The sequence below is a fragment of the Acomys minous genome (assembly GCF_964271855.1).
Source record: "Acomys minous genome assembly, chromosome: 17".
NCBI classification, from domain to species: domain Eukaryota; kingdom Metazoa; phylum Chordata; class Mammalia; order Rodentia; family Muridae; genus Acomys; species Acomys minous.
In genome coordinates this window covers 6,975,528-6,998,538 of record NC_140500.1, presented here as the reverse complement: position 1 = coordinate 6,998,538, position 23,011 = coordinate 6,975,528, and the positions used below count along the sequence as shown (strand labels likewise).

The window sequence follows — 23,011 nt, the reverse complement described above, 5'->3', positions numbered from 1 at the left end:
CTCTCAGAGAACCTGAAAGTAAACATTTCAGCTAGTTTGGTTGGCCAGGGAGCAAGTTCCCAGGATCCACCTGTCACCAACCCTCACCCTAACGCTGGGGTCACAGGCATGTTTGGCAATGCCTTTGTTATGCTGGAGATAGGGGTTCAAACTCAGGGCCCCATGCTTGGGCTGCAAGCACTCTTCCATTGAGCCATCTCCCCAGCCATTTGTTCAGGATTTTTGGTTGGCTGGTTAGTTGGCTGGTTTTTTCTTTTCTTTTCTTTCTTTTGTTTTTGTTTTTTTGTTTTGTTTTGTTTTTCAAGACAGGATTTCTCTGTGTAGCCTTGGCCTATCCTAGACTCGCTTTGTAGACCAGGCTGGCCTCGAACTCACAGAGATCTGCCTGCCTCTGCCTCCTAAGCTCTGGGGCTAAAGGCATGCACCACCACCACCACAGCCCAACTTGTTCAGAGATTTTCAAGTGGCCTCATTAACAAAAGAAGAGGGCACCACTGGCTTCGTGCTACTGAACTCAGAGCTCCACACATGCTGAGCGAGCACTCTGCTGATTGTGCTACATACTCAGAACATTTTAAATGACTTTTTAAAAATGGCACTCATCTACCACAAAGCAAAAACGTATCATGTTTGTACATGAGGCAATTAATGTGATAATGAGCTCAATTAGCCATTTCACAATATACATGCCTCAGAACAGCATCACATATACCTTAAACGTACAGTATTTGTATTAATTTATTTTCAAAACCTAAATATAATTTTTAACACATCTATTAAATACATATGTAATACACAGGTTTTAACACCTTGGATTTAACTTGTTAGGATAGCATTTTCCTGGTCATTTCCACCATTTTCTTTAGGCCAACTTCTCCATTCAATTCAGAGTCTAAGAAATGGCTTCAATGACCCTCTTGAGATAGAAGACAAAACATCGTGTATACTCTTCATTTTATTCCAGTGAAACAGTCCAGAGCTTGGATCAGTAAAGACAGCCAGATGCCAGATAAGATCCTGGCCAGTGACAAAGCTCTCGTAGGTTGTGATCAAGCCCCAAAATTCCTCTTGTAGTCATTCTAATGTCATAGCACATCTGGTCACTCGGGTGTCCTAGGCATCACTGCACTGGCATCTGTGGGAAACTCCTGCACCCAACCACATACAGAACACACTGGTAAATGACCATGTGCTCTATATTTTATTACCTTGAGTGTAATACCAAGAAAAACAACTTAGCTGACGAAAGAAGAAGTCAGGCTCATGGTTTAAGTAGACGATGCCCTGTGGCAGAGAAAGGCTGGCTGGGCTCCAGCTGAGGTCATGGACGCTTGGTCCATGGATGGTTCCTCACTGATAGACCATCTGCTTGGAATGGAACTAGGCTACAACCCTCAAGCTACATCGCTACATCCTTGCCTCTGCCATGTTCTAAAGGTTCCACCTCCCCAAACAATACCATCAGCTGAGGACCATGTGTTCTGTCACACACACAGACACACCCACACCCACACACACCTGTGGAAAACACTTCACACTCAAACTATATCAAGCAAGCATATGGTTCTTTTTACCTTAGAGGGCACTCTTTAACCATTTCAAGTTACTGTGACGCAGCCTTTCTGCCTCCCTTCACTGCCCTACGCCGTACAACTGTTACGTTCTCTGTGTGACTGCTCAGTAGTGAAAACCTGTTGGTGCATAGCTGTGATGATTCCATTAGTCAAATGCTTGCTGCCCAAGCATTAGGCCCTGAGTTCAATCCCCAAACCACACTTAAAAAGTTAGACACAGAGGCACATGCCTATGATCTCAGCACTAGGAATAGGGGGACTGCAGGATCCCTAACTTTCCTGGCCAGTCAGCCAACTGGACAAGGCCCAGATCTAATGAGAAACCTGTCTCTAAGAGGGACCAAAGGAAAGTGGTTGGTGCCAACCTTTTGTGGGCACTTGGAATGTTTAAACGTGATGAACTTCCAAGATGGCTCGACAAACCAAGTTGAAAAGGACGGCACCTTAACTAGAGCATCTAAAAAGGGTCACTAATTTAAATAATAATCTATAATTCAATTGAAAGCCTAGATATGGCAAGAGTTAACACAAAGTCTAGAGAAAGACAACAAAAACGGGAGCATTTATCATTCACATGGTAGTTTATCTACCACACCATCAAGAAGACCACCGCAGAACAGAAAATTCCTCCTTTCACAGAAAATGAGAAGTCTATTTAGAAGTGGCTCTATTTATGCTCTTTGGAAAACATTATCCATACGTGGGCACATCTCGACAGAATTAAGTGTTAATTTCCAAGCGCAGGAATCCACTCCCATGGAAGGGGTATACAATGACTGCCCAAGGACAGCAGAAGGCTTGCTCGACTGAGCGCTTAAACAGTGTGCACAAAGTCCTGGGTTCCGGTGCCAGTACCACCAAAACACTTGCTTGGTAATGGGATTGTTTTTAATTACTCTGTTTACCAGTGGTATAGATAAGGTCTGTAAGATGGTGCAGAGGATAAAAGCACTTGCCATGGAAACCTGATGGTCCAAGTTCAATCCCTGGATCCACATAAGAGTGGAAGGAGAGCTGAGCAGGGTGGAGCATGCCTGAAATCCCAGCACTCGGGGAGGCTGAGGCAGGTGTGAGTTTGAGATCAGCCTGGTCTACAAAGCAAGCTCAGGACAGCCAAGGATACAGAGAAACCCTGTCTCAAACACACACACACACACACACACACACACACACACACACACACACACAGCAAAATAGAAGTGGGAGGAGAGAACTGACTCCATAAAATTGTCCTCTGACCTCTACAAGCATGCTATGGCACATTCACATGCAATGTACATACACAACAATGAAAAATAAAACCTTAAAATTTTTTAGATGTATATATAATCCTATATTGTATTTGTAAAAATTTTATGTCTATGTATGTATAATAATAAGCATGACAATCCAATTCATGTGCCCCTGGCATGTTGAAGTCATGGGCATCAGGAGATAGAAGCCAGATGGCAGAGGTGGAGGAAGAGGGGCAGTGAGCTTAGCAAACCTAACAAATTACTGTCACTTAAATTTCACAGTTTAGCTTTGGAGCAGCAATGAAGATGAAGGAGATACCAGGCATGCTGTGAACAACTGGTCCTGGTGTTTCCAAGACTAAGTCCTGGCACATGCCCACCTCAGATGACTCACACATGCCAGCCAGAAGCAAGGGCAGAAGACAGAATAGCCTTCTTGAAGGAGCCAGTGTTAATAGGGGCCAACTGTGTTGACGTATTCTGAGTGACAATATACATGAGAGCTCAGGGGCTAAAAACAAATAGTTAAGGAAACTCCAGCTTTGACCAAAGTAAGCTGTTGACCAACTAACTGCTCATATAAAATGGAGTTGCCACCAAGCTCATTCTGCTCATGGCCTTTAAGTATTAGCAGGCATGTATGTGCACACCCAGCACAGAACAGGCATGTATGTGCACACACAGCACAAGAACAGGCACTCCCTGGTGATAGCCACATTGCTATTTCTTTGCCTGGGAAGGGCTCCGGAATCCTAGGAAATCCCAAATGGCTGCTGGGTACAAAGGCAGCTCAATGAAGACAACTGTGAGCAAGGAGTAGACTCCAGTTGCACACAGGGGCACACACATGGAATACCAGCACCTGGATGCAGAAGGGTCAGGAGTTTGAGGCCATGCCTTGCTTAGTAGCAAGCTGAGGCCAGCCTTGAGCTATAGAAATCGTGTGTCAAAACAAGGCAAGGATTGGGCGATGGTTCAGTAGGTAAAGCGCTTCTGCAAATGTGAGGGCGGGAGTTGGGCTCCCCAAAACACACGCACACCTATGAGTGGGTGTGGCCACTCCATGACAGGTAATGGTTGGACTAGACTGGCCAGAGAGGCAGTGATGGGGTCAGTGTGAGACCATGCCTCAATAAGTAAGGTGGGGAGTAAGAAAGGTCACCAGCCACGGACCTTGAAACTTTACACCCATGCACACACACATGAACTTACACACATGTGAACACGAAAAACATACAATGATGAACATACATGCAGCAACAACAACCACAGGTAATTCCTACAAGTAGGTATCCTGGGGAATTTATTAAAGTTTTTGGGAAGCTTTGTTCACACAGCAGTTATGTTGGGGCTTCCTCGGAGGCCAGGCAAAGGTGGGAAAGCACGGCAGGGGTTGGGGAGGGGCCAGGCGAGGCATCAGGGGGGTGGGGCACCGCTACAGACTGTGCAGGCACATCCTCTGCAGGTGGTCCAACCCAATGTGCCCTGTGCCAGGTGCCAGAGCGTGACAGCTAGACTCATAGCTGCTGGGCCACCCTGTCAGTGACTAGAAGCTCTCGGTGATATTTTGGGCTACTGTGCACCAGGGTCTTTTCCCTGAAGTGCAGCCGCCCTGAGACGAACAGAGGGAATAGTGAGCACAAAGAGCACGGAGAATAGAGGACAAAAACAGTAAAAACCCACCAAACCAGCCCATTTGCCATGGGAAGGCTTGGAAGAGTAAGAAAGAAGATGGGTGCTCACAGTCTCAGAACCCCCATTTTTCACACGTGCACCCCTCTCACTAGGGCGTGCCTTTCTTCTGAACAAATGCTTTTTTTCTTAACCCTGTATTAAAATATCTTCAATAAAACCACTAGCCCTGCTTTAGCTAGTACTCACTGTCTTCAGTATAAAGCTGTGAGTGGCCCTGTTGGCCTAAGTCAAGGTCTCTTCCTCTATAGGAACCCCTCAGGCTAGAGAGGGTGGGAGCATAAAGCTGCCTCATCCCTGTCTCCGCTTTTCCAGCAGAGCCCAGCGTCTGACAGACCAGCTGGGAGAAGGAAGACACCCTGGAAGACACTGACCCAGTGGGCACAGCACCATGGCAAGGACATGCAAGTGAACAGGAGAGCGCTTACCTGCTGAAGTCCCCAAAGGTTCTTCTTTACCTACGTCCACCAGCCGCTCCCTTCCTCCCTCCCTCGCCGATCATTCAGGAAGCCCCGGCCATGTCCAGGGTTACTTCACTATGAGAACCTGGCACACCTGGTGGCCTGTCAGGGGCTGAGGACAAGATGCAGTAGTTAGGGCGTAGAGGGGAACCACAGTTGGCCTCTGTCACCTAATACATACCTACTCCAGCTCCCTCACAGCTGCCATGCCTGACAGGAAGCAGCCCAAGCCTGTTGGGACCCAACTGTGCCTGAATGGGAGCAGTTTTGCTGACGTGAAAGAAGTTCACAGTCTGCACCACAAAGATCAGGTTTTCCTTAGTAAAAGGCAGAGTGTTGTCCCCACCCAACACCCCCACCTGGAAATGAAAGGCCATTTTCTCCATGGACTGCAGATATGGAGATCAGTCAAAGGCGAAGGAGGCTTTAGTTACCGTGAGGATGGTGAGTCTGCTCTTATCAGCACACCCTCAATGTCTTGAGTGACCCAGAAGACAGATCTGGACCTAGAAGCATATTATGACTCCATTTATACAAAATGCCCAGAATGAAGGTCACAGCATAGAAAGGTTAGGGCCAGCAAAGACCTGAAAGGGAAGAAGTTAAAAAGTAGCAGCTGCTGCTGGGGACAGTGCTGTCCTGTGTGGTGATAATCATCTGAGACAATCACAGTGGCAGCACAGTCACCAGAGCTAAACTGTGTGAAAGGGGCAAAGATATGCACGAGAGCTCCTTCAGCTAAGCCGCCCTGTTTATCAGACTGGCTGTCCCAGAGTGGCAAGGCACCTCATAACACGTTTGCTCACACAACTGTGCCCTGGAATGTAAGGGCATTTCAGGAGCAGCTGCTAGTACATAATGAAAATCAGGGTGCTCGGCAGCCCTGACTGACTTCAGTGGAGCGAGAGTTGGTAAGGACTCAGAAGCATGCATCAAAGAGGGAAAGAGCCAGGAGTATTCTGTTTATAAACTTTTATTTAAAAAATAAAATTATAAACAAAAATACAGAAAAATATTGACACCTGTGTAACAATGAGTTTTCATCTTTAGAGTAATTTGTTCTCAGAGAATAAAATCCTAAATTTTATAAGGACATTTAACTGGGCAAAAGAAGAATCTGATATTTCATTAGCAGTGGGTACTTGGCATAGGTTAGACTTAATACACACATTCAACATGTCACAGCATAGCCGTCTCCTTCTCATGGTCTATACCAAACAGTGTACCTCACCAATCCCTAAATTAGTACGAGTGCAATAGAGTATTATTAGAAAATACTCCTGTTCTCCCTGGGTCAACTGTATTTCCACTAGATACATTTCACAGCCGTCTCTCCCCAGTTGAAGCCAAGCCTCTTCTAGACAATTAAATATGGAGCAACAGCCAGTCATGAGGCATCCCCCACTCCTGGATGTGGGCACCTCACCGGGAAGTGCCTTAGTGCCTTAGAGCAGTTGGGCAACTCCAACTGTAGAAACTTCTGTTCAAAGATGGCTGAAGCACATTACCGGTCCAGCTAACCAACTCCTCATTTCGAGCAAAAGACACTGAGAAATCCACATAGTAACATTTCTGAAAATGCACAGTAGTTTCGTCCATTTCCAAATCAACTGTGAGCTCATTAGCAGTCTGGATCCTTGCTCAGTTTGCTAAGTTACAGAAGGTACCTATCCTAGTCTCTTGACAATCTTCGCATTTCACTTTTAATTATAATTTTATTAAAATCAACATAAATTACAAATAATTCCCATAACTAAAGATGTTAGAATCCATGGGGCCTGTCTGCATAGACTGGACAAATGAAATGTCAAGATGAGAAATTCTCAAGTCTCCAAGATGTCCACATAATCAAACCAACGCTATCCCCGCCTCCTCATTCATGTACCCCACGCTGAGACTTTTGGCCTAAGAGGATGATGGCAGATGATGGAGACAGATGCAGTCCATGTGGCTGGGCTCCTGCCTTCAGGTTGTAACCTCTCCAGTGCATGATGGCTGGCAGTTGACAGCAGGCTGCTGAGTCGATATGACTTCTAAGTCAGACTCACGAACAAAAACCACCGCGTCACCACTGACATTTATGAGACACTGTGCCTGTGAAAACAGCAGAGAGATGCTCAGACGCATGCAGCCAAGGTGATCATACACCTGCCATGCAAGGGTTCCGGCAGAAAACCAAATGCAGCACAGGCTTAGTCAACCACGAGGATAAAATCAACCCAGAAGAAGTTGAGAAGAGACCCAGAAAGCCTGGGGCTGCATGTCAAAGCCTGCTAGTCAGACCTCTAAACACCGGGGAAGACGTGGGAGCTGGTGTTACTCGGGCAATGGAACACATGTGCTGGAGCAGTGTCTGTCAGTCTCAGAGCAGAAAAAGCATATGCTCTGTGATCACATTCTCTCCCCTAGAGAAAAATCTTGGACATGAGTTCTTAATGAAGCATGTTTATAAAAGCAAAATATAAAAAATAATATAAATAATATCAAGAAAAAGGGAAGATATAAAATAGTTATGCCTGAAATACTAAACAGAATGAAAATTCTATCAACATGGCTAAGTGTTGTAAATGTGACAAATTAATGAAAATACTTAGAATGTGCAAAATAGTCTCAATGGAGGCAAATTCTGTCACTGTATGAAAACTACAAAAAGCGAGGGGCCACTCTCTGGATATGCTCACTTGTGTTAGCCCCTCACGCTCACGTTGGCTCTTACAGCACTGTCTGCCCCCGAGAGGCAGCTCCTGTCATCAGCAGGGAGCGCTGAGACTTGAGTGGCCAACACCACGGAGTGCGAGTGCTGCAGGAACAACGAGGACAAGCTTCCGGCCTTCACTGAGAAAGTCACCAAGAAAGATTAAGTGAAAAACAAGCTACAGACCATGTGCATAGCGGGCTGCCCTGTGCACACAAGCAGTGTGAAATGTGAGCTTGCTCATGTGCAGCTCAAATTCTCCCTGCTCTGGTGTATTCTCTGGAACAGAGGTGACCTGAGACTACACACGAAAAGAGGCACTGACGACTCTGGCTGTCTGTAGTAAAGAAATGGACTGGCTGGAACACAGACCAAGGAGAAACTTTTCTACTTAATTTACTTGTTTCGTTTTATTTTTGAAAGAGGGTCTCAGTGTGTCCCTCTGGGTGGCCTGGAACTACGAGAAGCAGGCTGGACTCAAAGTCACAGAGATCTGCCTGCCTCTTCTACCCCCTGTATTTATATTTTAATGAACATTCTGAAGTTTGTATCAGGTACAGTTCATCCAAACATACTTTAAAACATCCTTATGTAAAAGGCTACATATATGTACATACACATTTTGAAGATATAAAAAGCAACAAGGACAGGACGGGTCCCTCAGTGGGAAGAACACACAGGCCCACAGAGGGGCTGCAGGCATGCTAGCCGGCCATGTGGAGAGCGGATGTCGCTGCGGTGCCTGCCTCAACCGCCCAGCTGTCTATCAGGGCCCCTCAGGGCACGTGGCAAGACTCCCACTGGGATCTGCTTCACCACCTGTACCAGAAACCGCCTTCTAGTTCTAGAGCAAGGCTATTAATGCAGTAGAACAAGTAACACAAACGTGTACATAACAAGAAGAACCGGGAAGACAGGCGGTTTACCTTCCGCAGGAAACTGGTGAAACAAATTGATGGCTTTGAAATAAAGCTAAAGCTGTGTTTAAGTTGACTCTCTTCTTCCAACTCTCACACATTTACGACAGAATCTCACTGTGAAGATAATTTACCCCTCCTCAAAGGCACACGTGCTGAACATGCAAATAATTTGCCCTTTAGTTATAATTACCAAAGTTTGTAGCTGGCAGCAAAGTCTATCCCCACAAAGAAACACATGTACACTTGTCACGTCGGTGAAATCTGCATGCAGTGTCCTGAGTGCTGTGTCTGCCCTCTGTTCTCAGAGTGCTTGCCTCGGCCAGAAACCTACTGCCACTAAGCACGAGTACTTTTGTCCATTTCTTAATGTGTGTCATATAAAAACATGACCTGCAATGTATGCTAGGTGGAGCAGGTGGGCGTACTGCCTTCAGGATACCTTGCTACTTATGTGGTTATTTAATTTGAGAAGAAACCTTTAACTTTTTTTGGAGCTATTTAGTTAAAATTAGTAAAAGAATGCTATTTGAAAATTTATTCTAATAAGACCTATTCTATCCCCAATTAATAGAGTAATATTTTACTAGAAATTAATAAGCAGTCTATTCCCACTGCATGCTCCCCACATCAAGGCAGGTAAAACGAGACATCCCAGTATACAGAGAGAGTCTGTCTCAGCTGTCCTCAGAGAGGAGACACAGTCATATCCCATATTTCAAAAGCTCAGCAAGACAGAGGCAGAAACAGTAAGTAGTGCAGAAATTCCAGAAGTGCTTACCTAATTAAGGGTGACAACTAGTCGTGTGAGATACGTAACAGCACCGGAGCGATGAAGTCTATATGTTAATAAGGTCACTAAAGCATGTTTTAAGAATCTAGAATCAGAGTTCTGAAGGCAGTTCTTTTGGGAGGGAATGCAAGTGGACAGGCCAGCGGGGCGTTCCCAGACTTCTTCCCATTAGGGACGTTTAGTCATCTCACCTGGTTTTTACTCGGATTCTCCATGAAGACACACTGCTTCATAATGTAGGAGACAACAGCATTCCCTCCCAGGGCGGCGACGTGCGCTCTTACCATGGCAAACACCTCAGCAATGAAAGCATGAAGGAAACCACTGACTCCTCCTTCCTGCAAATAAAGTCCAAGACCACTGCATCACACACAGGGTAGGAACACACAGAAAAGTCAAAGTACATGGTACACAGTCTCTGCCATCTTAATGTAAAAGATAATCATTTAAATTTTCCTCATGGTGAAGAGGGTTTGGGTGGGGTTTATTGCATTAATAAACACACTTTTAATAAATATATATCTGAATAATGATTTTAAAATACTTTTATTAGAGCTTGATATATTGTAATTTGCCTAAGACTAGCTATTATCATACATGTTGTATGTTTTACAAACATGTGGTGCTGCCTGGCAAGTGCTCTGCTACTAATCCACAGCACTAGTTGCTGCTGCTACTAACATCACCATCATCACCATTTTGCAGAGAGGGCCAGACTCACGAACTTCAGCTTCGGCTTAGCTGGGCCTATACATGTGTACTCCCATGCAGCTCACAGGTGGTGCTTGCTGCACCTGATTTACACATTGTGTTCTGATACATAATTTAGCACTACACACATTGCTATGGAATGGAAGGAGCAGCGTGAGGAACTATTTCTATTCAAAACCAAACAAAACAGAAAGTAAATGTCAGTCAATAGCTTACATGCTTTTCAACCTAAGATTCCTCTCAACTCAACTAGAGGTTATGGATGATCAAAAATAAAATTTCTGAATTAAACTGGAGCTAAGGAAACTTGAAGTCTACTGTTAGGAACTAAATTATTTTCTTAAGCACCTCTTTTTTTTTTTTTTTTTTTTTAGTTTATATGCATGGGTGTTTTGCCTATATTTATGTCTGTGCACCACCTGCATGCCTGGTGCCCAGAGAGAACAGAAAAGGGCAGTGGGTTCCCTGGAATTGGAGTTGCAGATGGTTGTGAGCCACCATGTAGGTGCTAGAAATTGAGCCTGGATCCTTTAAAAGAGGAGGAAGTGCTCTAACCGCTGACCCATCTCTCCAGCTCCAGTGCATCTTTTTAAAAATCTAGGACAATCCCCCACCTAGAAATCTTGTGAACTACCTCTGATGAAATTCTGGAATTAGATCAAGCTACTTCAGCCTCCAGTCAGATGTGCAGCTCTGTCGACCCTTCAGTCGCCTTCTGCTTAGGAAGCCAGAGACTGGAGCAGAATGTGTGGGGTGGGTTGGTTCTGAGAACCCAGCTGACTATAAGGAGGCTCTCACACATGTGTGACAAGGCAATAGTGCCTCAAGTTAGCAGTGCAGGTCTCTGCTGCAGTAAGACCAGCCAGGCAGCAACCTAGCAGCAGGGAAAGCCTCAACAGCAGCGAAGAGTAAGGAAATGAAAATGCGACTCCAGTGTGGCTGGCGGCTTGTGCATGAACTCCACTATCTAGGAGACTAAGGGTTCAAGACAAGCCTGGACAACACAGCACTACCCATCTCACAACAGGATACAGCCTAAAGGCTCAAAACAGTATAACCGTACACTAGTAGGAACAACTAGAAAACAGAAAAGCCATACCAATTTTAAAACAAACCTATTTTATCAAAATTAAGTGTCTAATTCTCTATTAAGAGGTTCTGATGCTAAATAGTTTATCCTCCACATAAGCATAATTAGAATAAAATTAAAATGAATTATCTTTTTTTAAAGATTTATTTATTAAATATATAGTACTCTGCCTGCATGTATGCCAACATGCCAGAAGAGGACACCAGATCTCATTATAGATGACACCAAGTGGTTGCTGGGAATTGAACTCAGGACCTTTGGAAGAGCAGCCAGGGCTCTTAATCTCTGAGCCATCTCTCCAGCCTAAAATAGATTATCGTAAAAATCTAATTAATTAACCTGTCAGACAATATTTATTTGTTTACATAAAGACATACTGGGCTTGCTGTGTGCCAGGTAGGCACCATGCTGAGGAAGGAAGTGTGGCAGAGACAGCTGCTCCAGGAACACAGCCCTTACTGTGACACAAAGCAAAGCACAGCTGAGTCACCCCATGAAATACGCACAACACAAACTGCCACGACAGTACAACAAGGACAGCGCCCCACACGCCAGTCACTTAGGTTTCCTTGTCCTTAATACTAATTCGTTCAACAGTCCTGATTTATAGGACAGAACAGAATTTCCTTTCTTCTTAGTGAAATTCTCATGTCACTAATGGCACAATAGAGTGGCCCTGATTTTGAGTTTAATCAAAACCATGTAAAATCTTATAGCTACTATGTAACAATTCCTTGTGTGCAATAAAAACCTGGAGAAACAGGGTTTTGGGCACTGTCTAGAGTGGGAGCAGGCAGCCTTATTCTTTTTTCAGAGGGAAAAACCACAAAGCTAAAATAAATGTATCTTTGCGCTACACATCTACTATAAAAATTCACTATTCCTACATGTGGGTCCTTAAAAACTGCCATTTAAATATATCTCAAATATATATACCTATTTAGAAAACTTAGCATGTCCTGCCAGGGCGGTTTTCACTCTTGAATCAAATAGGAGAAAGTTACTTGCTTTACAATAAAGATCTAGAACTTATACAAACAAATGGGCTTAAATCAGATACAACTCTTGTAAAATGGGCTACTGTATAAAACTTGGTAAGTATAATACAAAAATCTAACCAAATAGGTCACAAATAGGCAAGTAAAATATTAATGTCTGTGCTTAGAAGAAAACATAAAACAGTTTTATTACTAATTCTTTCAAGAAAAAAAACATTTCAGTTAAGTTTTATCAAGTTACCTCTCGGAGAGAAGTAGTTTCTCTAATAAAGAACATGTTAATGATGCCAAGATATTTAGTTATCTTTGCTCCAGGAATGAAAGAAAGAGGTGTCATCTTAACAACCCCAACTGTGGAACTTGCACAAGGTGGCACAGCGCGACTCCGAAAATTTCCATCACCCATGGGACTTGCTTTTTCAACTGTCACAGCTAAAATTGGAGAAAGATAAGGGCACATTAAGAACAGACACCGGCGACTCTCATCCCCTAAGGCTTCCAAACAAGTGGTGACAACACTCAGCTGTCTGTGAGGCTAAGCCATGTCATGAAAGAAGAGAGATTACCATGCAGCACATGCAACTGAGAGAGAGACATGAGGGGTGCCGGAATGGAGCTCTTTGGGAAGGAAAATGGCATTCCTGCAAAGGAAAATGTTGATGCGGTGTGGCTAGACACACAATGACGGCTACACAGCGGAGAGAGGAAAGCGCCAGAGCAGTAAGGTAGCTGCTGTAGGAACAAATCATCCGAGGAGAGTGTGAAGTTGTTCTGCTCCCTGCACATTTCCCGCCTTTTCAGGCAACTCCAGCACTGTCGGCTTCTAGGCAGCCTAGGCAGCACTAGGTGTGATGTGTTCCTGTGTTTATTTCCCATACTTTTTTGATTAAACAGCTATGTGGCTTCAGCCTTGACGCACGGTCTTGGCTGTCTAAAGGCCTTTGGGGCAGTAGCAGGCGAAGCAGTTACCACCGCCTATTTAGTAACTGCAGTAAGCTGAGCCACACATCGGTGTGTTTCTAACCTCACAACAGCCACAGTCACCATCAGCCCTGGTTCCGCAGGAGGAAGCCAAGGTCATGTACTTATTAATTTAGTACCTTTAGGATTAAAAATACAATTCTGATATATGCCTTGTATTCTTTCCTCTAAAATGTAGTTCTTTTCCTTTTAGTATGAACTCATTCAACTATTCTTTCCTCAAAACCTGCCAAAACACAGGCTATAAAAACATCTCCCTCGAGTTTAGCAGGAAGATAAGCTGTCTGCTTTCTCTGTAGACATACTTGATCCCTGTCCCTCAGGCGTAGGAAGCTGACAGCCATGCAGCCAGCAGTTCACTGGGTCCTGAAAGAGTGTCTCTTCAACAAGAAAGCTGGCTAGGTCCTCCTAGACAGGGCTGTGATGTGCATCTGTGTCCTTTCACAAGCAGTAAGATGTCAAAGGCAGTTCTTCAGCTAACAAGAACCACCAAAAGGCTCTGTGATAACTTCTCACACACACCAAGCATCTTCAGCTTTCACACTCAAACACGACTGACTGGCAATGTTGTTACTAGGCAGTGAGGTCTAGCCTTCACCACTGGGAAATCAGGGATATGCTTCTCAGGTCATCAGAATGTGGTAGAAACGTCCGCCTACTTGTCTTAATTGATCCGCGCCTTATGGTCTGAGCTTTCAGTTTAATGAGCTCTATCCAGCTGCTGCATCTGTCTGCAAAGGAACTGTAATCAGCTGACGCTGCTGAAAACACAGACAGAAAACAAAAGAAAACACAAAGAAAAAATATGGATGACGTGTCTTACTGTCCATAATGTTCCTCTGATGATGTAACTTCACTTCACTGTAGCTTAGAGAACCAGTGACCTTTTCAGATCAGACAGGAGAGCTGGTGGACAGTCGCACTTTACCTTTCCACGTGTCCAAAGCCAGGAGCGGCTGGAGGAGTGCTGGGCACGTGACTGCATGGTCTCGGGGCCAAGCTCAGTCCAGCCAGTTCCTGAGCAGAGGACTTGGTCTGCTTAGTTCCCCATTCTCCTCATGTAAGAGTTTAGTTGCTTCTATTTGATTTCAATTTGTAATCCAATTTATAATCAACCCATTATGAGCAACCCCTTTTCCTATTTTTTGCTGAAAATTAAAACTAAAATATAAGTGTTGAAAAATGTTTGAAGGGGAAAAGAAAAAAAAAACCAACAACAAGAACAAAAAAGAAAGAAAAGAAAAAAACCACCACCCCACTAACCTATCTCTTACTAAAAATATCTTCTCTCCACCATCAAGGACCCAGCTCTGAAAACAGCAAGAAAACCAGAGGGCCTCAGTCTTTTAGGCTCTGCTTCCACGTACGTCTGGTTTCGGGCAGCAAAGCCTGTGACAAGGAGGAGGGGCGCAGCTAGCACCTCTTCTGTCAACAGTGACGTTAACATTGCTACTGTTTATAAGAGGTTAAAGAACTAAAACTTTAGAAACTCAGAAAACTTTCAAGTACTTAAAAATATTAATAACAAAGTAAGCACTTTTGCATTCTTAAGACATTCTAAACACAACAAAGCCGTCTCTGGGGTCAGTCCTCTGTCCAGTGCACTCCTATACTGTGACTGTATGTCTGCTGAGCTACAGCCTCACGCCTGCAGTGACCGTGCGCTTAGTTAGGCAGACTCACCTCTCTGTGCAGCTGGGATACCTGAGTTAGAGCTCGCACTCTCCAGGTGTTCTAATAAGACAATACGGACAACATTAGCTCGGATGCGGACAAGCAGCACCTCTTCTCTGCTGCTTGTTAGGATCTTCAGTAAGCCAGAAGATAGACTAAGCATATCTTTCTGGCTTCGTTATAAAAGCAAACCAAACACAAGCATTAGGATTTAAAAGGCAATTCCTTTATACAAAAACTAGCCCCATTAATAAACATCTTGGCAAGACGGTTGCTTAGGATAACACAAAGTGAGTTTCTGGAGAAATTACAAACAGTAGCATGCTATAGAATGGTGGCACAATGTAAGAAGCCTGGACAGAAGGAAGGCTGGGGGTGGGGAGAAGGAACGGAAGGCCATGTTTTTAGGGAGGGGTGAGAGCTAGTCCTTTGAAAAATCCCACACCAAGTAAGCACCCATGGTCCACGATCATCACCACTGCCTGGCCTCAGCCGCCTAATCTCCAACTTCTTCATTTGACTTCATCAACAACTCCCTCTGGTGGTAGCAAGACTTTGCTGTGAAACTAAGAGGTGACAGATCTCCAGAGAGATGACTAGGAATCCCAAACAGTGTCACGCCCTTCCTAGGAGACTTGACAGGTTCTCCTGGCGCCTTAGGTCTCTGTTGTGCATATGCAAGATGCTGTGAAACCATGAAAGCACTGCTAAAGCCAAGCTGTCTTTGCTCTTCATGCTCTCTCTATGCTAGCATGCTTGTGTTTTTGTTTCAAGGAATTTTAAAACTGAGAAAAATAGCTCATTAAGAACAAAGTAAATATATTTTCCATCTCTAATGTATTGGCCTCTTGGTACTATTTCAAATTAATAAAATTTAACTACTCAAAACATGATTTGGACAGAACATTCTCCTAAATGGACTAGCCTCCAAATCTGGTAGCTAACACTGGAAAGAGAATGCAGTAGTGGACAGTCCTCTGATGTGGAGTGGAGTAATGAGCCGGCTAGCTGCAGGCCACAAGATGACTGGGAAGGAGCCATGCAGCAGACATGTCCAAACACTGACCACCATGTCCACAGGCCAGGCAGTCTTCCTGATTCAGCCAACTGGGGAACTTAGAAGCCCAGAAGGAGATGGGGATACAGGAAGAAGCTAGCTGGTCCTGATGTTTATTCAGAGGCTTAACAGTCAGGACAGCAAGGGACTCGCTGCATACTTAAGGAACAACCAGCCTCCTCCAGGCTTACAGGTCTCCAGGGTTCCCCGTGGCCATGGCTGATCAGGATAGACTCTGACTATCCATTACAGAACGCATAGCTGAGCTGGGTCATGGCAAACACCTACCAGCTGGGAACGTACGGATAGTTCAAGAATTAGGGGACTGTAGCTTCATTACCTACCATGCACAGGCTATGGGATTTGATCTCCAATCAACAGAAAAAAAGAAAGGCAGAGACTGTATAATTTGGATTAGGCATTCTATGAGCTTTTTTCCCAGGATAAAGAAGAAACAACTAAAACAATTTTAGAAACCACTAAAATGAAATTCTCTTCCATAACTCAGTATTATTGTCTGATTTAGTGGCACCCTAAGCTGAGCCACATGAAAAAGAGGTGGTACAAACAGTATGAAAATTTTTGTGTTTGTAACAAACACAATGACGAGCCAAGCACTGCAGTGCACACTTTTAAGGGGGATCAAGAGTTTAAAGGCATCCTCAGTTATGCAGTGAGTCTGGTCACTCTGGGCTCTAAGATCCTGTCTCAAGAAAACATAAACAAGCAACATTTTACTCTTTTTCTACAGAGAATAAGCTAGCAAGAGTGCATGCTCTTGAGAAAGAAAACGAAGGGAGAAAAAAAACCCCTTATTTTAGACCACATGATTTTTACACTGTGTGAGTCTCTCTTACTTTCCCTCTGAGCATTTATAAAGGGAGGTTTTATTCCCAGACTTCAAAGGTTTTGAATCACAGACTCTTCAGTGTTTGCAGAGCCTATTTACTGCACTTGGAGGAGCACAGTAATCACGGGCACACTTGCTCTGATCACAGCTCTTCTCCTGCAGAGATGCTCAACATAAGCTGAATGACAGCAACTGAACCCTGGCAATTCAGTGCAAATTGCATACCTTAGACACGAAAGTCCTCAGAATATATATGTGCATGCACACACGTGTGCCTGTACATGCACCCATGTGAGTAGTTAAGAGACAGCCTGCAGAAAGCAAGCTTCCTTCTCCCATCATATGAGAGCTGGGGATGGAACTCAGGTCATTAGACTTTACTCACTGACTCATCGTGCTGCCCCTACTTCTGATTCTTAACAAAGTCACCACATGAGGCATGCTGGGCACACTTACTATCCCAGGTGTCTGGGTCAGGAGGACTATGCAGAATCCAAGCCCAATAGGGGCTACATAGCAAGTATCAGACCAGCTAGGGCTACAGTGCACTGCAAGACCATGTTAGCAAACCAAGAACAAAACAAAAGGTGCCATTAAGTGACACCTCTGTCACTCTCAAAGAAATAAATCCAAACAGGCAAAGCAAATAAGGTTACAGACTATTACTCTCTTAGTTTACTCGAGTAACACTTAGCAAGCCCCATGTCCACAAGGATGGAGGATAAAACAAACTGAAGTTAAGAATGGCCTAGCAGAAATTAGTCTACTAATGACCAAAACAACAGCAGCACAAGTGGCAAGAGTCCTCCTTCCTCCTTTCATATGCTTCAAACATTCTTCTCAGTGGTCTGTAACAGCCAGCTGGGGTTATGGCCTGCATGCTTAGCTCCTCTCAGGTACATGCTGACATTCTGATGCCATGAAAACAGCATTACAAGCTGGTTAGGCCACAGGGCTCAATCCTCCAGTGAAACTGGTACCACTGTAAAGGGTCAGTTTGATCTTTCTTTCCACATTACAATGCAGCAAGAAGGCCCTTCCAGGTTGACAGAACCTCACTCAATGCAGGCCTGTCTTCCCAGCCTCCAGACTCTAAGGGAGAAAGTTTCATTCTTTTTAAGTCACCTTGTTTTCTGGTGAACATCATACAGTGGACAGAGGCTGATGTAACAAAAATCACTAATTCCTGTGACTTTTCTCTTCCTATCAGTACAATTTATCAATCATCTTTGCTCTAAAATTTTTAAAAGTGAACATCTTTATAAAAATTACTGTCTTTAAAATTCCTACAAATAATGTTCTCTGATAAAGTAACCCAGAGTCTTCAATTTTTATTATTTTCCCATTTAAACACTCAAAGTTTTAAGTTACTATGATCACAGCTAAGTTTTACATTCTTTTAGGCATTTTTATCAATATTATGAATGATTAGATATACCTTATATCTATAAAAGGTGGTTAATGACTAAGTTAATAATAAAGTTAAAGATTGATATAAATCTATTTAGATGTGGATGAATTGATAAAGAAATTTCCACAGGAGTTGTAAACTACTAAGGTATAAATATAGAAACAGCAGCTTCAATATGAATAGCTTATAATAAAAAATCAAAAGTAAGGCATTTATACATGCTAGTTATGTGTACATTTGATGACATACAATGAAATTCCATGTGGGTCACATACATCTTCAACTAAAGATAAACTACCTTCTTCTTTAGTTTTCTGTCATATTCCTGCACCCACTTCTGGGCATCAGTTCTTCTTGAGACTATGCCTCACGACTTCTCTCCTTATCAGCCTCGGCCTTTTGCTTTGCTTTGCTCTTCTGCGTCTCCCTGACCTCAAGCTGCCCTGAAGACAGTCAGAGCACTTCCTACGCCTGCTTCTTCGCTGACCAAGCCCCTGCCTTCCGTCCCATCTCTTGGATGGGCTATAGATTCTTGTACTTATGTTTAAGTTTCATTTCATTCACACTCTAACATCCCAGGCTGGCCTGCCTCAGCCTCCCAAGTTCTGGGTCACACCTGGTTTGCCTCTCCCTCCTTAGTTTTCATTTTCCTCATTCTCTACCCAAACAGCATCTCTCACCTGCCACTGCTTTGGCCATCCAACTATGTAAGGACTACAGATTCTTTTTACTGCTGTCACCATTTTGATCATAACACCAAAATATACAGTTTGTAAAAAGCAGATACAGCAGATATGCAAGAGACTATTACTATACAAAGATATTTGTAGTAGCATAACGAGCTACTATATATGGTTATAAATTCATAAACATTCTTCATTTGTAGGAAAAATAAAAGGTAATGTTTACAGATTTTCATGCTGGCTCCTGTCGTCAGTGTGCATTAAATAGAGTTCCCCTGCCAGGCTGCTGCACCTGCCAATGAGCAGAAGGACTGAGCAAGCCCTGAGCTGCATGATGACAGGAAGCGGGAGCCAATAAAAACTATGTTATCCTATTAGACTGTTTGATAGTAGTAAGCTATCAATATCTACATGAAACTATCACTGAATAATAGATTAGGTTTATAACATATTTGAGATCTATTTGAAGGAGTATGTGGCTTATAGTTGCTTAAGTCCATCAGCCTACTGTAACTAATATTTCAAGATTTATTTCTTCACATTTTCAAGTAGTGTTAACCTTCCACAAACATTAAAGCACAAAATTATTGAGTTCATCTGCATTCTATTAGAAAATTCTCATAAAAAAGATTCTACATTCTACTATATTTGATCTCTTTCTTTTTTCTATATGTATCATTTTAAAATATATTTCTTTTAAAAAATTGCAGAAAATGGCCAGAAACATGGCTATCAATGAGGCTCAACTGTTATGAAAGTAGTGGAAAGATTGTGCTGCCCTGCCTTCTTACAGCACAGCATCCTAAAAAGCACTTCATGGTGATACCACACCATGCATGTTCCTCCTAAGACTTGTCAGGAAACCCCGACACCCCAAACAATACATCAAGAAAAAGAAAACTGAACATGGATGGACAAGTCAGACCCTGATCTACTCTGTACAGTGAATTAGATGCATGTAACAACAGCAGTGCATACATTTCCATTGTGGATAACAAAAATAAATAAATAAATAAAAAGTTAATTTAAAAACAAAGTGCAACTGTTAACAAACATGCTTGGCTCTTCAGTCTATTCTCTCTGTCAACATAAAAGAAAATCAACACATAACAAATCATTTCTTTTTTTCTTTTTCTTTTTTTTTTTTTTAACATGAATGTAAAGTAGAAGTCAACAGTTATAGACTTGTTCAAAAGAAATAATTCTGCCAGTTTAGGTAGCCAACTCAGCAGAGCCACACAAACCCTGCCCTTACTGTGCACTGTGAGCAGCTGCCCTGGACACCCTCGTGGTCACTCAGAGAGCAGGCTAGACCCTGAGCACTCCTCCCTACCCCCTGCCTTCCTCTCCCGCCTCCTATACACCTCTAAACAGACATTTCCCCACACTTTCTACTTCTATTCAACACTTTGCCTGGTTACAGCACACAAACACTCCACTCGTGTTATAAGACAACGGGCTAGTCTTCAGACCTTTTCACAACCCACTTCACCCTCAATCGTCCAATTATCTTGAAATAACATTTTAAGGTATATTCGGCCCATGTCCCCCTGAACAGGTGAGAGAGTAAAGACAGTATACACGCAGCACAGACAAGAACTCACACAGACATGTGGGAAAGGGACAGAGACACCTTTAAGTGCTCACTGGTGGCTTTCATGTTCCAGAAAAGCAGTTTCGGCATGGAGCCCTGGATGGCACACTTTCACATACAGTAGTAGACAGGATGGCTCAGATTTTAGGATGGCAGTGACGGTGCTGTGCTCCGACTCAATGGTTTTCTAACTCTGGAAAGCCGTTCTCAAGCAGGACACAGGAGGGCAGTGCTGTCACCACCCTGAGAAGGACTCTAGAAGTTGGTGAGGACTCGGGCTCAGGGCTCTAACTCACTGAGCTTCCTGAAACCCTGGGAATGATGGGAGCTCTCTGAACTCAAGCATCAATTCAGCCTTTTCATTTTATTTTTTAACAATACAAACATGTAACAATCACAGAACATAGAAAACCAAGGAATTTTTTAAACTTAAAGGATAAAAGGAAGCCTAAAACTTTTCAGATTTCAGACATGAGAAGCCAAAGCCGACTGTCGCAGCTGTGTAGGAACAGGGCTGCCCACAGGCTTTCCCACCACTTTCCCTCCATCCCAGGCCTCCCATGCTGCCTACAACAGCCCTAAACACTGCAGCAGTACACATGTAAGACATTCTACCCTTAGGTTTCTTCCCATTGTTCTTTAGTTCACAAAGTATCATTTCATAACACTGACCACAGAAGTAGTAGATGCTACTCACTGCAATATTTTGGAAGACATCTAAGTATGCTTAAGGCAAACTTATAAGTTTCATTCTAATCTTCTGCAGAATCTAATGACAGCATGGTTAAAATTCACCTAGTATGCATCCCAACTCCAATATTTTTGTCAAGCAACATATTAAACCTTTACTGGCTAGGTTTTAGGGGTGGTTTCTCATTTCAGAAAAACAAATGATCCCTGAAAAGGGGGAGGGCACCTAAGGAGCTCAGGAAAGACCTTTTGAAGACATTTTAATTTTATGTGTACAAGTGTTCTGCCCACATGTATGTCTGGGTATGTGTGCCTGATAACCAAAGAGGCCAGAAGAGGGCGTCAGGTCCCCACAACTACAGACAGCTGTGAGCTGCCTTGGGGGTGCTAGGAACCAAACCCAATCCTCTGAGCTATTTTGTCAGCTCCTCAGGAGCATTCTTCCCCCCCCCCCCCCAGGAAGATTCTTAACAATATATTTTTTTTCCTCTAGAAACTGTTTATTCGAAATCTGAACCCAGATACCTTTGAACTGGGTTTCCTCCTTATTCTTCTAAGGAAGTTAAGGAAGGATAAGATTTTCTGTACACATTCTAAGCTGGAATTCAGTTGGTGACACAAGAAAGATGACCAAAGTTACCAGATCAGAATCTTGGCTCCTCTCTTCATATCTATGACTATGAGATAAACATATATCCCTATACAGACAGACAGGCCGTGTACTTATTTAGTGAACACACACACACACACACACATACACACACACACACACACACACACACACACACACACACACACACAGAGTTTTTCTATCTTATACATAATTTGTTATCCAATAGAAGTATTCATAGATAGGAAAAATTTCAATTGTGTAATGAAATTATAGTAACCAATTTGATGTTAAATAACAAATGAATCATTTCTCAGTTAAAATTTTAGGAAAAATGCAAACTACATTTTAATTTATATTATTATAGGTAACATAAGATAAAATGAAACAGTTTTGAGAAGTAAAAACAAAAATGATGCTAAAACAAAAAGAGAAAATGCGAAAAGCAATCCTCCTGTTCTTTTCGGTAGATTATAGAACTCCAGAGGGTTTTCCATTAAGGAGAGATTACCCTGTATTTCAAAAACTATCAGATTCTTATGAAAAACAACATCCTCCAATTAGAGTGACTGTGTAAAGGATGGACGCACTGGCTAATCTGAGTGTCCCCTGGACATTCTAAGGAAATCTAGAAATGCTTAAAAATCTCTACCAGAAGAAAACGTATCAGATGAAATAGTAAATATACTATATGTAAATATATACAGTGGGAAAGTAAAATCTTCAAAAGTAAAAACTTTCGTAGAATTGAGGCATAAGAATGGAACCCAAGAGAAATGTCCTTTACCGTTTACACAAAGAAAGGAAGAACAACGAGCAGTGTTGGGATGAAGGACAGACTCCTCAGGCTGACCCTAGTGAGGAGGCAGAGAGAGAGGAAGGACCATGCTGCCTACTAGCTTCTATGCCACCAACCTTTAGCTGCTGGGAAAGGATGCGAAGGCAGTGAGTCTGAGCAGAGCTCCAGCGGGAACTGCAGCAGTTCTTCATTATCTGTAGATGCTTGAAAGGCAAACACACACCAGTTATTTAGCAGCCATCTCCTGCTCCAGGCTTAGGCTTAAAAACCTAACAGACAAACGCGAACTGACTTCCTAGACATCAGAATTTACCTCTCTGCAGTGACTTTTCAGCGTGGGACTTTGTGGTCTGTAAGGCCTGGTTTTTATCAAAAGTTATTGCAACTGCTGTGACTGTAACCTAGAATTACAGAAACAAGCATGACTAGTAAATAATCACTGGTAACATCTCTTACAGTCTTCTTGCATCATCCTGGGATAACCTGCATCAACTGA

General features: G+C 43.2%; 1 protein-coding gene across 22 annotated transcripts in view; it reads right to left on the bottom strand.

The window, feature by feature from the left end:
* Nucleotides 1-5,919: 5,919 nt before the first annotated feature.
* C2CD5 (C2 calcium dependent domain containing 5) overlaps nt 5,920-23,011 on the bottom strand; it is an 88,068-nt gene continuing 70,976 nt past the window's right edge. For 12 of the 22 annotated variants that reach the window (XM_084765847.1, XM_084765833.1, XM_084765836.1 and 9 more), the window contains 7 exons: nt 22,829-22,916; nt 22,632-22,718; nt 14,831-14,881; nt 13,807-13,908; nt 12,408-12,598; nt 9,559-9,705; nt 5,920-7,056 (listed from right to left, as the gene is read on the bottom strand). In XM_084765847.1, the coding sequence (XP_084621973.1) occupies nt 6,928-7,056; nt 9,559-9,705; nt 12,408-12,598; nt 13,807-13,908; nt 14,831-14,881; nt 22,632-22,718; nt 22,829-22,916 (795 nt within the window). In that variant the 3' untranslated portion in view covers nt 5,920-6,927. The remainder of the gene's footprint in view (nt 7,057-9,558; nt 9,706-12,407; nt 12,599-13,806; nt 13,909-14,830; nt 14,882-22,631; nt 22,719-22,828; nt 22,917-23,011) is intronic. The other 10 variants (XM_084765839.1, XM_084765851.1, XM_084765841.1 and 7 more) reach the window with 3 other exon arrangements.